General features: G+C 57.6%; 1 protein-coding gene across 6 annotated transcripts in view; it reads left to right on the top strand.

Annotated features, from left to right (window-relative positions):
* Window positions 1–15,373, top strand: part of TBC1D16 (TBC1 domain family member 16) — a 70,633-nt gene extending 55,260 nt beyond the window's left edge. For 4 of the 6 annotated variants that reach the window (XM_081029084.1, XM_081029088.1, XM_081029085.1 and 1 more), the window contains 9 exons: window positions 482–643; window positions 1,625–1,772; window positions 2,700–2,867; window positions 3,326–3,474; window positions 3,983–4,117; window positions 4,801–4,987; window positions 6,527–6,706; window positions 9,160–9,306; window positions 10,190–15,373. In XM_081029084.1, coding sequence (XP_080885210.1) covers window positions 482–643; window positions 1,625–1,772; window positions 2,700–2,867; window positions 3,326–3,474; window positions 3,983–4,117; window positions 4,801–4,987; window positions 6,527–6,706; window positions 9,160–9,306; window positions 10,190–10,438 — 1,525 coding nt within the window. In that variant the 3' untranslated portion in view covers window positions 10,439–15,373. The remainder of the gene's footprint in view (window positions 1–481; window positions 644–1,624; window positions 1,773–2,699; window positions 2,868–3,325; window positions 3,475–3,982; window positions 4,118–4,800; window positions 4,988–6,526; window positions 6,707–9,159; window positions 9,307–10,189) is intronic. The other 2 variants (XM_081029086.1, XM_081029089.1) reach the window with 1 other exon arrangement.
* The last annotated feature ends 922 nt before the right edge of the window (window positions 15,374–16,295 follow it).

Here is a 16,295-nt window from a genome sequence, read left to right as displayed (position 1 = left end):
GGCTAAAACGGTCAGGAAACAGCCCTGAGGACCTGGGGACCCAGCAGTGAGCTCTCCACAGCCCTTCCTTCTACACAAAGGAAGCCCTTCCTTCCTTATTGTCCTCACTTTGCAAATGAGGAAACTGAGGCTCAGAAAGGCTTGGTGACCTGCCCAAGGTCACACAGCCGAATGAGGACTTGTCAGTATGACCTCATCTGTCATGAAATAGAATGGCATTTGTTCTCGAAAATGCTTTCCCATCCACAAGAAAATGCCATTGGGGGTGACTTGTAGTGGATTCATTCATTCATTCATTCATTCATTCATTCATCCATGGATGTCTGGAGAGCCTGTTACACGCAGAGTGTTTGGCCGTGTCTGTGAATGGGTGACTAAGCCTGGTGTGCATGTTTAAGTGGTTTCCCCAACACCCTCCCTGTCCTTGCCCCGGGGCTGCTGGGACAGAGCTGTGTGACCATCACATGACCTGCTTCCCCAGCTCTCCCTCCAGCGCAGACTCCCACCTGCGGTTCCCGGACAGCGATGGCCTCCTGCAGACCCCGCGCTGGGACGAGCCACAGAGGGCGCGTGCCTTGGAGCAGACCTGCGGCGTATTCCGCGTAGACCTGGGACACATGCGCTCCCTGCGTCTTTTCTTCAGGTAAGAGCCAGCTCTTAGCAGCTTCCTGGAAGTTGGCCTGTGCGCAGAGCTCCCCGGAGGGTGGCACTGACGCCAGCTTCCTAACGTCATAAACGTCATCAGCCCCACGTGGGACCCCAAGACGGCTGTCCCACAGGAAGCCCGTCGGGGTAGCTCCCAAACGCTTTCACTCGTCTTCCTGGCAGGGGTGACCAGCCGTTGCATGGGACTCTGGCTGTGGTCCCGGGACAAGCCAAACTGGGCTCCAGACAGGGGTACATGCAGGTGCTCCCTGTCACCCACTGGCGGCTGTTGGGATGGGGCGGGATTTCTGGAGGGAGGCCCCCTTTCTTTCGTGATGGGTGAGCCGTCCTGCCCAATAGCCACATTAAATCTCTTCTCCTGAAAGGCGGGGTAGCCCAGCCTCAAGAAGACACCAACCAAAGACCTGTGCTTTGAAGCAGCAGGCGTGTCACCAGAAGGGGTTCCCAGACCCAGAGCCACATTCCAGCCTTTTATGGGAGGGCAGCCAAGGTCAGGCTGATGGCCTCATGGATGGTCAACGACCTCACTGGAGGATTTTCCCAAAGTGCCACCCACGCCTGATGGAGGAGGCTCTCAGAGGGCCGCCTCCCCAGGTTCAAATTCTGATTCCACTAACGGCAGGCACGTCCCACTGTCCCTCGGAGAAGAAGCTGTAGGCCTGGCAGGCAGGGGTGGGGACAGAAGGCCGCTGTGGCAGGTCGCCCCAGGAGTGCAGAGTGTGGACAGTCCTACTTCTCAGCCTCCCCAGGAAAAAGCTGTTTTGCCTTCTTCAGCAAAAAGTGTGATGGCTTCTGTGGGGGCATAATTCGGTCCCCCTCCCGCCGGCAGCCAAACTCCTCAGGGACTTCCTGTTTCCTGCCTCTGAGGTCGATCTGAGTGGCCTCTGATTATACTTGGAAATACAACCCCGTGTTTACGCACTCCTCCCTTTGCTCTCCCCCTCCAATCACGGCCTAGCGATGAAGCCTGTACCAGCGGCCAGCTGGTCGTGGCCAGCCGAGAGAGCCAGTACAAGGTTTTCCACTTCCATCATGGCGGCCTGGACAAGCTGGCAGATGTGTTTCAGCAGTGGAAATACTGTGCCGAGACGCACCTCCAAGACCAGGTAGCCCCGAGGACGGAGGGCGCTGCCCAGGGTGGGGGGAGGTCCCACCCTGGACACACTGGAGCTGAGCCCCTCCCCCCTCCGCCATGGGGGTCCAGGACTTCTGGGCACGTCTCTCTCCTCCTGGGCCCAGGCCTCGTGGGGCATGACCGTGGTCGCTAGTGGCCGATAGGGCAGCAACTTTGGGCTTGAAACATGTGCCCAGGACTTCTTGTAAAGTCAGTGCTCTGCCCTTGAAAAAATCATGTTTTGACAAGGCTTCCTGCCATATTTTGCTCAATCTACATACAAATGTAATGAGAGCTCTTTAATTATTGGTTTAAGATACTGTATGTGCTTATTAGAAATGGGGCCGACTTTAAAATTCCCTTCCTTCCCGCCGAGCCTCCTGCTGGCTTCCCTTATTACGGTAGCATGGCTTTTCTCCCCCCACATGGAACAACCTTTGATTTTTGAATTAAATGTCAGCTGCAGTTTTGCCCTGGATTCGTGACTGCCCGTGGAGACATCGTGACAGGCGGGCTCCCCGCTCCCAGAACAGCAATCCCTTTGTATGTGGCCAATCACATGTAATTTACTGCAGGCCCTCCCGGCAGAGGCAGAGGGAAGTAGGGCCGAACGAGGCATTAATTCTGTTTTGTGGCCGGGGTCGGAGGGGGAGTGGGGGAGGGGGGGCAGTGAGGGGGCCACTGCTCGGTCGGTGGGAGTGGGCCAGGGAGCCCTGCAGTGGGGGAACTGCCGTGAAGACGAAGGTATTTTTGTTTTAATTGTGCCTAATTACAGTTGCCATTTAGGGGTTTATGGGCAGGGGAGAGGCGCCCCCTCCTTTCAGAAGAGAGAAGGAAGGGTTTTCACATCCCTGAAGAGCCTCGCTCGCTTCGAAAGATGTGCCCTGGACACTCATCTTCCCGCTTTCCTCTTGTCCAGCAGGTCACTGACGAAAAGACATGCATGCAGTTCTCCATCCGACGGCCCAAACTGCCCTCCTCGGAGACACACCCGGAGGAGAGCATGTACCAGAGGCTGGACGTCTCCGCCTGGCTTGGGCACCTCAACGAGCTGGGCCAGGTAGAGGAGGAGTACAAGCTGCGCAAGGTGAGGCCCGGTGCCCCAGGGGACCAGAGCCAGGGCCGAGGTCGGGACCAGCCCCTGGGGGTGTCGGTCCCCTGTGCGAGCAACTGTGTGAGCACGGCCGACCGAGCAATCAAAGCCGCTGCCTCGGGTTTGGGGGTCCCACGCAGTCTGTATAGAAGAGCTCACAGTGGAACGCTGCACTTCCCAAACTGGGGATTAGGCCGTGACGTGAGAACGACACGTCCATCTGAGTGCCACCCCGGGGGGGTATTGACATTGAAATGAGCCCGCCTGGGTCCTGTATGGGAATGGGGGCCGGCACTTTCCCCTCCCAAACATGTGCAAATTGCAGCCACTCAATCGAGGCATCAGTTGTCAGAAGGGGCAGCCAAGCTACCAAAACACCAATCTCCGGGGATCTGGGGGTGCTTTGAGCAGCCCTGTGTTGGCCCCTCCCCAACTTCTGCCGCTTCCTCCAGGCCATTTTCTTCGGCGGCATTGATGTGTCAATCCGGGGGGAGGTCTGGCCTTTCCTGCTGCGTTATTACAGCCACGAGTCCACGTCGGAGGAGAGGGAGGCACTACGGGTGCAGAAGCGTAAGGAATACGCTGAGATCCAGCAGAAAAGGTAGCTGTCCAGACCAGAAGGGAAATGTCATTCGAAAAGGCAATTTGAGGTGCAATTCGGCACTGATACTATGGTCCGTGACCCGTCGTCTCTTTGGAGAATGGGTCTCCACAGACTGTGAGTGATAGGGCTGGATAAGTGCAGTCATTACCCCAGGTGCTCTTTAGCTCACATGTCAAGGTTTTAGAATTCTTTTTCTACAGACTTAAGTGGGCGCTGGGGTGGCGGCGGGGTCTCCAGGGTCCCACCGGGAGCCCAACAGCGGAGGTCCATCTGGGCTTGGCCGGCCTGGGGGCTGCACTCAGGTCTCCTCCCATGAGGCCGCGTTCATATTGTGGAACCCCTTGGATACGCCTACCCCCCAAGTCAGCGGGGAGCTGGAGGGTCTGCCAGCGGTAGCAGCACCCCCAGTTCCCATCCAGGGGCAGGGGTCGGGAGGGACGGAGCGCGTGCGTGTGCAGGTGCGTGCGGCTCGCTGAGTGCCAGCGGGTGCCCTGCTCTGTGCCAGGCTGTCCATGAGCCCTGAGGAGCACAGGGCATTCTGGCGCGCTGTGCAGTTCACCGTGGACAAGGATGTGGTTCGGACAGACAGGAGCAACCAGTTCTTCCGAGGCGAAGGCAACCCGAACGTGGAGAGCATGAGGTACCCGCCATGTCCCTGGGGCCACGTGCCCTCGGGAAGTGGACGAGCAGCAGCAGCGCCTGCGGGGCACAGGGTCTTCCTTCTGGGTTCATATAGCCACCCCAGAAGCAGAGGATCATTAGCTATTTGAGCCAACTTCAATCAGCCCCGATGGCCATAGTGTTCCAGGGAAGCCCGCGTCCCCTGGGCGTCCACCAAGCCTGGCCTTGCTCGGCTCACCTGAATGGTGGCTGGGCCTCCCCCAGGGTCTCCCAAGGGGTGGTCCTCCGGGTGATGAAGCCACACAGAGCCACAGGGCCGGGGCTGGCATCTTTGACATTCTGCTGCCGCCTGGCAAATAATTGCACAAAATTAGCAGCCCATAAAAATGTGCCTGCCAGCCCACCCTTTGTCACAGGCAGTCGACCATTAAGAAAATCAGACCCACATTCCTCCTTCCCCCTGCACTCAGGCCTGGGCCTGGTGAGTGGCTAATTGCAGGCCATTACCTTTCCACGGCTTAAGAGACGGTCCCCAGAGCTGCCCTCCTTCCTCAGACTGAGGCAGGACAGAGGGTCCAGGCAGCCCTGGGTTTCCCGCCTGGGGTCCTGCTCGCCCAGGCGACATGCCACCAAGAGGACAGCAGGTGGGCGGTGTCGTGGGCACCCTCACTGGCTGCCCTGCTCTCTGTGCTGTGTCACCAGGAGAATCCTGCTGAACTACGCTGTGTACAACCCAGCCATCGGCTACTCACAGGGCATGTCGGACCTGGTTGCCCCCATCCTGGCCGAGGTCCTGGACGAATCAGACACCTTCTGGTGCTTTGTGGGTCTGATGCACAACACCATCTTTGTTAGCTCTCCTCGGGACGAAGACATGGAGAAGCAGCTGGTGAGGCTCGGGGACGTGTGTGGTGGACAGCTGTGAGAGAGGTGCTGGTGGCCATGGTGATATGGCTGCTGTGGGTCATGAGGCAGCAGGGAAGCCAGTGAGGTATAGGGGCTTATCCCTGGGCCTCCGGGGAAGGGCCAGCTCTCCCAAGAGGGCCACATGCTGCTCCCAGGTCCTGGACATGTGCCACCATGCCCACCCCACACTCTGGGGTGTGTGGGGGGGCCCTCCCTGGAGGCCTTTCACCCCCTGCACATGGCATCCCAGCCCGGGCTCCCTGGAGGGGTAAGGAAGGAGGGCCAGACCACACCTGGCCCTGAGCTTTGTAAACCGGGTCCTCAAGTGCATCCAGGCTGCTCCCTGCAGGGGTTCCACGCAGCCAGGGCTCCTTAGTGGGGTGGGGCTGGGAGGGGCTCCTGAAGCCACCCTGAGGCTCACTGGGCAGTTGTCACCCCCCCCAAGGACAGCAGGCCTTTTCTGCAGTGCCCTGCCAGCACCCCTCCCTTTATGGCTTTCCCTAACCTACACAGACCAGGCAGCACCGAATGTTGGGGAGTGGGGGCAAGGAGCACATCCTTTACAGTAACCGTTAGGGGACCATTGAGTTCTGTGGATGGGAGAGCAGAACACAGCAGAGGATTTGAGGAAAGGGAGCCAGGAGGTATGGATTGGAAGGTAGGGGACACCTGGGGGGTTGGGGGGCATCTGTGAGACAGGGGAGTGGCCACATGTGTGGACTTGACCCTGCTGTGGCCACAGGGTGGAGAAACTGGTAGGTGGGGAAGAATCCCCAGAAACAGTTCCTACGAGGGGCCTATGAGCCCTGTTCTTGCAGGAACAAAGGGCCACTTGTGTGGGAAGGGGCCTGTGACTCATCGAGCCCCCACCCCAAGATCACCGGGCTGTGATCTTGAGAGTGTGTGATCCCAGCCAAGCCCACTCTCCACAGCCGTGTGACGTCAGGTTTCCACGGTACCTGGGGAGGCAATTACGGGGTCTGACGCCACGTGCCCCTGACGCGCCCCAGCCCCACACAGCCCCGTGACTCATTAGCTGCTGGAGATTGATTTTCCAGTGGCGCTGGTGAAGTCAGCAGCCAGAAATAGCCTTGAGCTTGTCCCACGTCACTAGGTAGTGACCTTACGGGCAAGAATTGAGTGTCCTGGGGTTCAGAACTGCCCCCTCTCTGCTCGGAGCAGCTCCAGAAAATGATGGATCTCTGTGATCTCAGTGGAGGAGGGTGATTGAACCCAAAGTTCTCAGGAAGTAGGGAGCATCAGCAACTGCCCCCACGCAGCCACCAAGGCCCAGGGAGCCTTCCCAGCAGGGAGCCGCCATTAGCCTCTCGGTGCACAGCAGGGTCCTCCACTCCACTGCCCTGGGCCACACCATGCCTCTGGAACAGTCTGGAATGTGGCAAAGAAGTGTGAGTCAGGGGCAGAGTGAAGTATGCAGGTGCTGACATGGGCACAGAGGGCCCGGCCCCAGGGTGAGTGGGCGTCCTGGAGCAGGGGGCTGACTCTCCATGCCTTACCCCAGCTGTACCTGCGCGAGCTTCTGCGGCTAACGCACCAGCGCTTCTACCAGCACCTGGTGTCCCTGGGCGAGGACGGCCTGCAAATGCTCTTCTGCCACCGCTGGCTGCTCCTGTGCTTCAAGCGCGAGTTCCCTGAAGCCGAGGCCCTGCGCATCTGGGAGGCCTGCTGGGCCCACTACCAGGTGAGCCAGGGCGGGCGCTGAGGGGAGGACCGCGTGCCTGAGAGAGTCACCTCCGAGGACGGCAGGGTGCCAGCGGAACCATGCTCTCCCTCTGGTGTCTCCCTCCCAAATCCCTGAGCCCCCACAAGCCCCACATCAGCGCCTCACATTGCGACTGCCTGCAGTCCCACGTGGCTGGCTGGCGTCAGACCTGCAACTCGCCTCCCGAGGAAGTGAAATCGATGCAAATTGCCCACTGACTGCGCTCATTACCACGTTCTGGGGCTGAGCTCGCTCTTGTCACAACCAATCAGCATGAAAGACATTTCCGAGGCCAGGCAGGCCCACCGTAGCCCCGCACGCCGGTGCCCACCCACCTTCTCCCCTCGGGACAGCTCAGGGAAGGGGCCGGAGAGCCCAGGACCAGCCTGCATTCCTTCCCAGTGACGTCGACTTCCAGTTGCCATCCAGCATTATCAGCGTCTCCTGAGAGTGCAGTACTGGCTCTGTCACATGGCTTTAACACCCAAATTAGTGACAAGCTGGCAATGTCAAAGAATAGACAAGTCTCTTTGAATCCATCAGCCTTTTAAAAACTAGGGTCGAGGCATCCGGGAGGTGGCCATGACCCTTTCTGCAAGACCCATTCTCACTGTGGCTACTCGGATGATACACACGTCACAGGTAGACAGGAGCCTGCAGAAATTTGCATCAGCATTCTCCCTCCTTTCTAATGTCACAGCAGGGTGATATCTGATAAACGTGAGTCTGAAGATAGGTAGTGCCGGTGCCACCTCCATCCTCAGCGCGTCCCACGCTCTTCCCGGCTCGGTCTGGCTTCATTGCCTGCCTGGATTAGCCAGCTCGACACTGTGTACGTTCAGATGAAATGTCTGCACTAATCAGAACAAGTACTGGCACGGATGGTCCAAAACTCTGGCTCACATTGTTTTTCAATCATATCTGCTTTGCAAGGCCCCATTGCATGTGTTTCCAGCAGCAAAACGCCACCCCCATTACATCATTTTTAGGCTAATGTTATACATGAGCATCACCTAACAGATGCGGCCATTTCTCACGGTGATTTCATCACAGTGATCTGGTAAGAATTCTGGGGTGGAGGCCAGTTTGAACATCTCTCTTGGCCTTCATTTTTCTCCAAGTGCACAAATCAAGTTTACATCATTTTCAGACTTCAGACTATATGTAGCCACATTTGGCCCCTCCCCTTGATCAAAGTATTAGCAGGGGAGTTTTGGGGGTTAGGATAGTGGTGGTGAGGGTACGCTAATTCAGCAGGAGTTCTGCAGAAAGGATCGTTACCAGGTGTTGCCTTTGACTTTGAAAGTGACCCCTGAGTCAGAAAGGCTGTAGGCTGTTCATTTACTTCCCGTTTGCCCACAGTGGCTGGATGGCCCTGGGCGATGCCCGGGAACTGAAATTAGTCCTGTACCCCTGTCCAGCCCAATATAGGCCATGCGCCCTTTTCTTCCCCATGCTCCTCTGAGCGCACCCACCTTCCTGGAACCCTTCTGCTGCCTTCCCACCCCAGCCACCCCTCAAACAGCTGCAGAACCCAAACAAGACCATTGCGGATTCGTTGGGAGGAAGGGCTGCAGTGCATGGCCCGCAGTCTGGGGGGTGTTCTCTCCAGGGCACGTGGGGCGTGGCTGCCATAACCTCCTCCTGTGTTGTGGGCCCCGCCCGGCCCTGTTTAGAAATGCAGTTCCGTCTGGCTGGGTGGTTGGCGTCGGGAGACTAAACCTGGGCTTCCTGGTGCTCCGTGTCCTTCCTCTGCTCCCGGAAGTGCATGTGAATCAAAGGCCACATGCCCTCAGTGCATCCGGACAGAACAGGGAGCAGGGTGTGCCAAGGTCAAGACCAAGTGCCGGCTTCCTGCTGCCGGCCGGGCGTTGCTGCTCCGGGGACCGTCAGGAGGCTGACGTGCTTGCTCTCTCAGCATCTCCTCCCCACTTTCTTAGTGACAAATCTGAGTCCTCTCTGGGGCAGGAGTTGGGACGTGCAGCCTGGAGGCAGGAGGGCACTGACTGGTGGGTGGCTGCCAGAAGGTTTTCTCGCTGGTGTGTTCCACGAGCCCCTGGGGTGTGTTCTGACCCAGCCTTTTGCACTCACTGTCTCTCAGGACTGTTACCAAGGAGGCTTCAGAATGAGCATGGGCCAGCCTCCAGAGGAAGTGTCCTTTGCCCCCATGTCAGAGAGTACCAAAGGGCTCCCCAAAGAGCAGCAGCAGCCCAAGGGTGGCCGGGGCCAGCATCACCCCTTGGGCGTCACGGCAGCCTGTGCACCGACTATCACAGGCCCTGACATTGGCTCATTTGCAGGTAGAAACAGGATGAAAGAGGTAGCGTGGCTTGCCCAGCCCCACCCGCACCTCTGCACTCAGCCTCCACCTGAGGCAGGGCCTGGGGCTGGGTGAGAGGCCTTGTCTGAACCCCACTCTCCACACCCCACAGACGGATTACTTCCACCTTTTCATCTGTGTGGCCATTGTGGCCATCTACGGGGATGACGTCATTGAGCAGCAGCTGGCCACCGACCAGATGCTCCTGCACTTTGGGAACTTGGCCATGCACATGAATGGGGAGCTGGTTCTCAGGAAGGTGAGCCCCTGCCCCTGACACTTACAGAGCCCCGCCCCCATGCAGGCCCCACCCCTTCACTTACAGAACCCCACCTCCACTCAGGCCCCGCCCCCACATGCACAGCTTGGGGAGCTCTGCCCCAAGGTCCAGTGATTAGTGCCTCTGGCCACCGCTGGGGCTTGACTGCGCTGCTTTTCAGGGCCCATCACTGTCAGTCCCTGACCTGAGAGCCCCCCTCACTGCGTGGAATGAACAAATGACCACCAGGTTGATAGGTTCCCCATCTTCAGGCACCTCACTCACAGCCCAGAACCAGGAAAACCCAGGAGGTTTTGCGGGGAGGGTGGCTACTTCTCTTCCAAGGGTACTGGAATAAAGGGGAACCATGAGCTTTGCTGCTCCCCCACTTCCCAGAGTCCTGCTTCTTAAAGCTCTCTAGTGGTCTTCTGGGGGCAATGCAGAAGGGTCCCAGGGTCAGCGGTCAGGTGGGTAGGAGGAGGGCTTGAAGAGGACTCGGTCCCACACGGGAGCGTGGAAACATCCTGCAGGGCTGCGTGGTGGAGCGGTGGGGCAGAGCAGAACACTAGGGCATCATAGTGGGGCTGAGTAAGGGGTCATGAGAAACAGTGGGGGCCCCGCTCCGTTCTTGGCTCCCCTGTTTACCCTGCACATGCAGGCTGTTGGAGGAGCCTTTTGTCTCGAGCCACATGTGACAATCATTCCAAGAACCGTTCCCGTGGGTCCTGTCACTGCAATTGCACCAGGGGTCCCACCATGCTGGCATTGAACGGGATTCTGCAGGCAGAGCCCCTGCCCTGAGCCTGGCACATGGTCAGCCCACAGGTGCTCTGTGGCCACCCACTGAGCCCTACCCCCCTCACTGCCTGTCCTCTCTCTGCAGGCAAGGAGTTTGCTGTACCAGTTCCGCCTCTTGCCCCGGATACCCTGCAGCCTTCATGACCTGTGCAAGCTGTGTGGGACGGGCATGTGGGATAGCGGTTACATACCTGCTGTGGAGTGCACAGGCCACCACCCGAGCTCGGAGAGCTGTCCCTATGGGGGCACGGTGGAAACACCCTCGCCCAAGCCCCCCAGAGAATGCAAGAAGGGCCCAAAGATGCCTCGGGAAGGCTTTGGTTTCCGCAGATAGGTTGCACTCCCTGTGCTGGACGAGGGTTGAGGGGACCTTACCAGAGGTCCCAGGCATGTGGGAGGGGGTGGGGATGGGCATGAAGGGGACAGGGGGTGGTAGAATCATAAGGAAAATGCCTTTGGGCGAAATGAAGGGAACTGTTCCATATTAACAACAAAAGCAGAGTCTGGAAGTGAGAGAATTAAGTCCTGACAGTGGCCCAGAGAAAAGTCAGCTTCCAAAACAGTGGGACCAGAATGCATAGCCCCTCTACCTGGAGACGCAGGTTGGTTGGCTTCTGTGTTGCCTTCCTACGATGCATGTCAATAGAACCCAGGAATACCTCCAGCTTCCTTAGCAATCTCAGGGTATTCCCAGGCAATGGGGAAAGCAGGGCCAGGAAAAATAGGTCTAGCTCACCCACCAGCACCAGGGGATACAGAAGAGAAGGGGGTTCCATCCAGGCCCAGAGACATCATTGCAAGCTGGACACTCCCCTTCATCAGGCCTTATTCTCTGAGTGAGCCAAACGGACTTCCCATAGCTTCTTTAGCCTCAGCTGCAACACTAATACGAAGACGTCTGCTAAAAACAAAGAAAAAATGCCCTGCTGATTTCAGGGTAGAGGTGTAAGAGCAGTGTGGGATTTGAGAAGCTGGGGACTTTCATACTGTCCTTTTAAACACTTTATACTCCTGGCATGTGAAGGAGACTGCCTGCCCCTGAACCTGAGCCATGAGCTGGACCCCTCTACCTTAGTTGGGGAATTTCTACCTGAGGTTTTTTGGTGGTTTAAGGTCAACTCCGCCAAATACAGCAATCAGGTGGGGGCTAGATGTGTCGGGGGTGTGTGTGTGTGTGTGTGCGCATGTGTGTGGCCACAAAACCCTCTGAAGAGAATCTACACTGTCCAAGGGAAGCAATAGTATATTAACTGACCAACCAAGACAAAGCCCCTGAAAGTAGCTAGAAAGACTGACTTCTCCCACTTTCCCATGGGGCCCCACATTCTGCTGTGATCTGGGTCTTCTCTAACTCGGTGTCTAGGTGGTTGGATGCAAAGGCCACCACAGTAAAGTAGCCAACATTCATGGCTGTTGTGGGTGGGAACCAGGTCTTCCCAACACCCTCTCCCGCCTCCAAAAGATCTTATACCAGTTGCATCTGGGATTTAGAGATGGGCAGATGGTGTGGGGAGCTCCCAACCGGCTGTTTGCACAGAATGCCACTGCCTGGACTGGTGGGAGCTAGGAGGTTTGAATCCCCCAGCGCGTCCTGGGGAGAAAAATCCTTGAAGGGCTGAGAGTCATGGAGACACAGCCCCCACTGAGAGCTTCTTCCGACTCAGCTTTTCTCACTGGACGGAGGCTGAAGGCTACAGGATGGCGCCATCTACCTTAAACATCTAAAAAGATGTTTATCAACAGGAAAGAGGGAGTCAGCAGCAGCCGGCCCCTTCTCAGCTTCTCTTGGCTCCATCAGCCCAAGTCTTCAACCAGCAAGCTATGAGAACAGCACTTCTAAGTTTCCGGTCCCTCTGTCCAAGAGCCTTTTGGGGAGACCGTCCTGGAACCCCATCAGTGCCCATGTCTTGGAGTACTGCTTGTTGCAGTCCAGCGGCAGGTGTCCCGGCTGGATGGGGATACACTTTTCATCTACTTTGCTTCTGGGAAAAGAGCACTGCCTTTCTGTGTTGGCTCCTGATCCATTGTGGAACTGGCTGAAGTTAACCAGGTACCACTTGGACCCTCTAGAAACCACACCCCCATGAACAAGGGTATCAGTCACCCATTGCCACAGTAATGCTGCATAACAACCCCAAAACTTGGTGGCTTCAAACTGCATGCACTTGTCTTGTACAGGAGCCTGAAGATCAGTGGTTTAGGCCGGGCAGTTCTTCCGGTCTGGGTTGGGCTTGCTCCTGTCTGGGGCCAACTAGCTGCCACGTCCCAGCGGGCTGTTCACTTGTGTGGAGGTCAGATGGGACTCTGCTCCTGTCTCTTGCATCCCTCCCGCAGGCTAGCCAAAGCACAGGTGCTGAAGCGGAAATGTGCAAAGGCCTTTCCAGGGGGACTCAGGGCTGGGAGTGGGAGGAGTGGAGAGCTGGGCGGTGGGTCCAGTCTCGCTACCAAGAGGTCCTCGTCCTAGTGAGAGTATTTGGGAATACGCCTTATCCAGCCGCACGTCCCCTGGAGACCAGGGGAAGCCTAAGGGGGAGAAAGTGCTCCTCCCCTCACTCCAGCAGGAGAGTGTCGTGCATTGTTCAGCGAAGCCTTATGCTTTTGGGCTACTGGGGGAGGGGGGTGTCCAAGGAGCCTCATTTGGAGGGTCCTGGTGCAAAGCATTTCTTTTGAATCTCCTGGCTCCCACCGCCACCCAAGTCCCTGCCCTCAGTGCTCCCGCCTCACACCCCTGTGGGCTCCCAGGACAGCTGCTCGCAGCTCCAGCTCCGAGGGATGGAGAAGGCCCCTCCCTTAATCTGGATGCAATTAGAGGAAACCAGCCAAAAACCCCGAGGCAGCTGTTGCCCCAGGATTATTCCCAGTCAGCAAAAGACATTAGGGTGATAATTCAGTCATTACACTTCTAGCCTTCCCTCCACCAGAACCTGCAAATGCGGGGTAATCAGCCCGCCCAGCCGTCCTCCGCAATGCTGCTTATTTAACCCATTTTTTAAAATGACACTTAATGTTATTGGCTGGTGTGCGTGTGCACGCATACTTAAAAGTTTCCCCGCCGCTCATGTCTGGACTGACATTACACGACGTTGTTGGGCCTCTGGGAAGAGGGGCTGCCTTTGCCGTGCACATGCTGGCACGGAGGATGTGGCATGGCCAGGACTCACTGGCTGGGGAGGGTTGGCTCCCAGGGAAGGGGAGATGACAACAGGAGGAAGCTGGGCCTGGGAGGGTGGGGGACACACCAGGTGGTTGTGTTGGGAACAGGGAGGCTGAAGTCCTCACCCCAGGTGCAGAGGAGAACAGTGCTATTCCAGAAGGTTCCAATTCATGGCCCAGCCAGGAAGATTTGGAACTCACAAGTCATGGGAATCTGACTCCCTGAGCCAGTTGGAGGGGGGAGGGTATGGAGGGACCCAGCCACCTCTGCAGGAGGACGGCCGTCAGTCCAGAGAAGCCGGTCCACTGGCAGCCTCGGTGTGGCTGTCAGCAGGCAGCCGTGTTGTCCCAACTGGCCAAGTCTCAGGATAGAGGTTTTTGAAGCCAGGACCAAGTGTCCTTTCAGTTTTCCAGAAGAGCCCTGCCTGAAACCCTGTTGGGGGGCAGGCAGCTGGACAGGATAAAGATGGTGCCCTGAAATGTGGGCTTCCCCTGGGCTAAGTGGCAGTGCCTGGCAGAGGTCACCTGGCTCCAACCTTTGACAGGTGCACCTAGGAAATGGGGCGAAGACTGTGTACCACAGCAGGGGTTGGGGGCAGGGGACCTCTGTGCTTCTCCCCTCGGTTTCCGTGAGGTCCCTCGGCTCTCTTCTCGGTTCTTGTTTGGTAGAAATAAGTTGAAGGGAGGCAGCCCCAAGGGTGATGGGAAGGAGCCTGCTCGAGGCTGTGCCTTGCAGGGAGGCTGGAGTGTCAGGGACACCTGTGTTCCCCAGGCCAAGGGAAGGAAGCCTCTTCTGGTTTGTCTGCCCAGCAGAGGCCTTTGCAAACCCCCTGACCCAGGAAGGAAAAGCTCCCCCAGGACAACCCACACGTGTGCAGGTGTGCGGCCTGAGCCAGAGGTGGGCCAAGGCTGGCCTTTGAGCCCTGCCGCAGCCCAGGGAAGGGAGGGAGCCCACAAGTCCGGCCCGAGGCTGGGCACTCCCCCATGAGCCCCACGCTTCTTATCCAGACAGCAAGGCCGTCCCTTGCTGGAGTGAAAACATTCTGTCCTGGGCTCATAAGAGACTGTCCCCAAACCAAACAGATCTCGTCCCCCAAAATTGTGAAGCTGAAGAACAGGGCTCCCCTGACAGGAGTGAGCGGTGCTGCATTCCCAGAAGACCCCTAGGGATCAGGAGCCTGGTTCCTGTCCTGCCTCTGACCCTTCCAGGGTACCTGGCCTTCTCCCTCCCTGAGCCTCAGTTTCCTCACCTGCAAATGAGAATGGTGACTCCCACCCAGCCTCCTTCACAGGACAACTGCGGGGACTGTCCATGTGAAAGCGGTCACCAGGAGGTTTACCAGGTCCCAGGGACCTCAGCTGCCACTCAGGGAACAGACCACTGACCTTGGCCTTTGGCGACCTTGACTGCTGTTCTGCTTGGGACTTGAAAGCTCTCCCTGGTTTGGGAGTCGGCGAACCTGCTCTCTTCCATGTATCTGCCGGCCATGGCGGGATCTCTGTGCCTCTTCTGTAAAGGTCACCCCATGCCACACACTCCTGCACAAAGAAAAATCAACCGTGAACCATAACCTCGCAACCTGGTGAGACATGTCTGGGTGTATGTGGGCTGTAAGGCTCTTCAGCAGAGAGATGGTGTGTGTACCTGAGGGTTCACCCCTCAGCCATGAAAGCCTCCTCAGCTGGGGCTGGTTTCCTGGGTCACTGCTTGAGAGACCAGGAAAGGGAGGTGCCTGGGTCCCTGGGCCTCCGGGGAGGAGGGGCTGCAGTCTGCAGGCACCTGGCCCAGCTGAATTTCTAAGTAAGAAGGTAACATTTCAAGTTCAAAGGGAGCTCAAGTCACAGGGCCATCTTCTCTCCGGTATTTTGGGCTTAAAGGGGACAGGTTTTTGTTGTTGTTTAAGGGAAAGTTTCATGAAATTTCCACCATGACCAAAAGAGTGCTGATGTTCATGGCAAGCAATTCGTTCTCTATTTGCTTTTGTTTTTTAAGTGTGATCACCCGCTGGTCAGGCCCAGGCCCGGGCCTGGTCACCATGAGCCCTGCTGGCCATGGCCCCAGCAATGCTTCTGTCTCTTGTGGATTCCACCGCAAAGGAAATAAAATCATACTGACAACAGTGTGTGCTCGACAGCGCCTATCGGAGGCGGTCTGGCAGGGTTTGTTAGGTCAACGTGTGGCAGGCCCTGGTGCTGGGAAGGCTTGCACATGCTTCTGGGCGGTTCCATGATGGGGGAGGGGAGAGAGCACAGTGGAACTGGTGGGTGGCTGGGATCCTTGGGGACCGGGGAGCCAGCAGGGCTGGCCAGTGGCAGGCAGGCCCCTCCTGGGAAGCCTTGCCCTCTGGCCCATGGGGCCCATGGGCACTGGAGGGAGCAGACGCTTGACCTGCAGTGAAGAGGGCAAGGAGGTAGGGCGGATCCATGCCACCGAGCCCCCAGCTGCTGGGAAAGAGCCTGTGAACCCCAGCAGTTGGGGGCCCCCGAGACACCACCACACCCAGAACACGCAGTGTTTTACTGAGACTTAGATGCCAGGGCTTCCATTCAGGAAAAGCCAGAGTCATGCATTGTGTACATTTTAAAGGAGGCAGACAAGGGAATCTGGCCATGTCAGGGTGGAAGTTAGACCGAGATTTCAGTTCCTCTCGACTCACTGCCCTCCGAGCCCTGGAGCCTGCTGCAAGGATGTATGCCCAGGATTATGGGACGTGTGGGCAGGGGCCTGGGTCAATCCTCGTGTTCCTGGAGCACCATGGGGAGGGGGCTGGCTCCCAGTGCCTGCCCATCCCTCTGCCTGCAAGGGGCGAGCATGTGTGCTGCTCTCCTGGACGTCTACACTGGAGGAGGGGGCTCATGTCTGCAGGGTCCATCTCACCCACCACCTACCAGACCTTGGCTGAGATGCCTGAGAGCCTCATCGCCCTCTCTGCATAGCAGGGCTGGCACCCAGCCCAAGTGACACATCAGCTAAGAGAAATCTTTGTCCTTTTGGGGTGGGAGGTACTGCTTCTCCAGCATGCCTGGACGCCAAGCCC

Source organism: Rhinolophus hipposideros (assembly GCF_964194185.1).
Source record: "Rhinolophus hipposideros genome assembly, chromosome: 20".
NCBI lineage: Eukaryota > Metazoa > Chordata > Mammalia > Chiroptera > Rhinolophidae > Rhinolophus > Rhinolophus hipposideros.
This window is presented reverse-complemented; position numbering and strand designations above follow the sequence as displayed.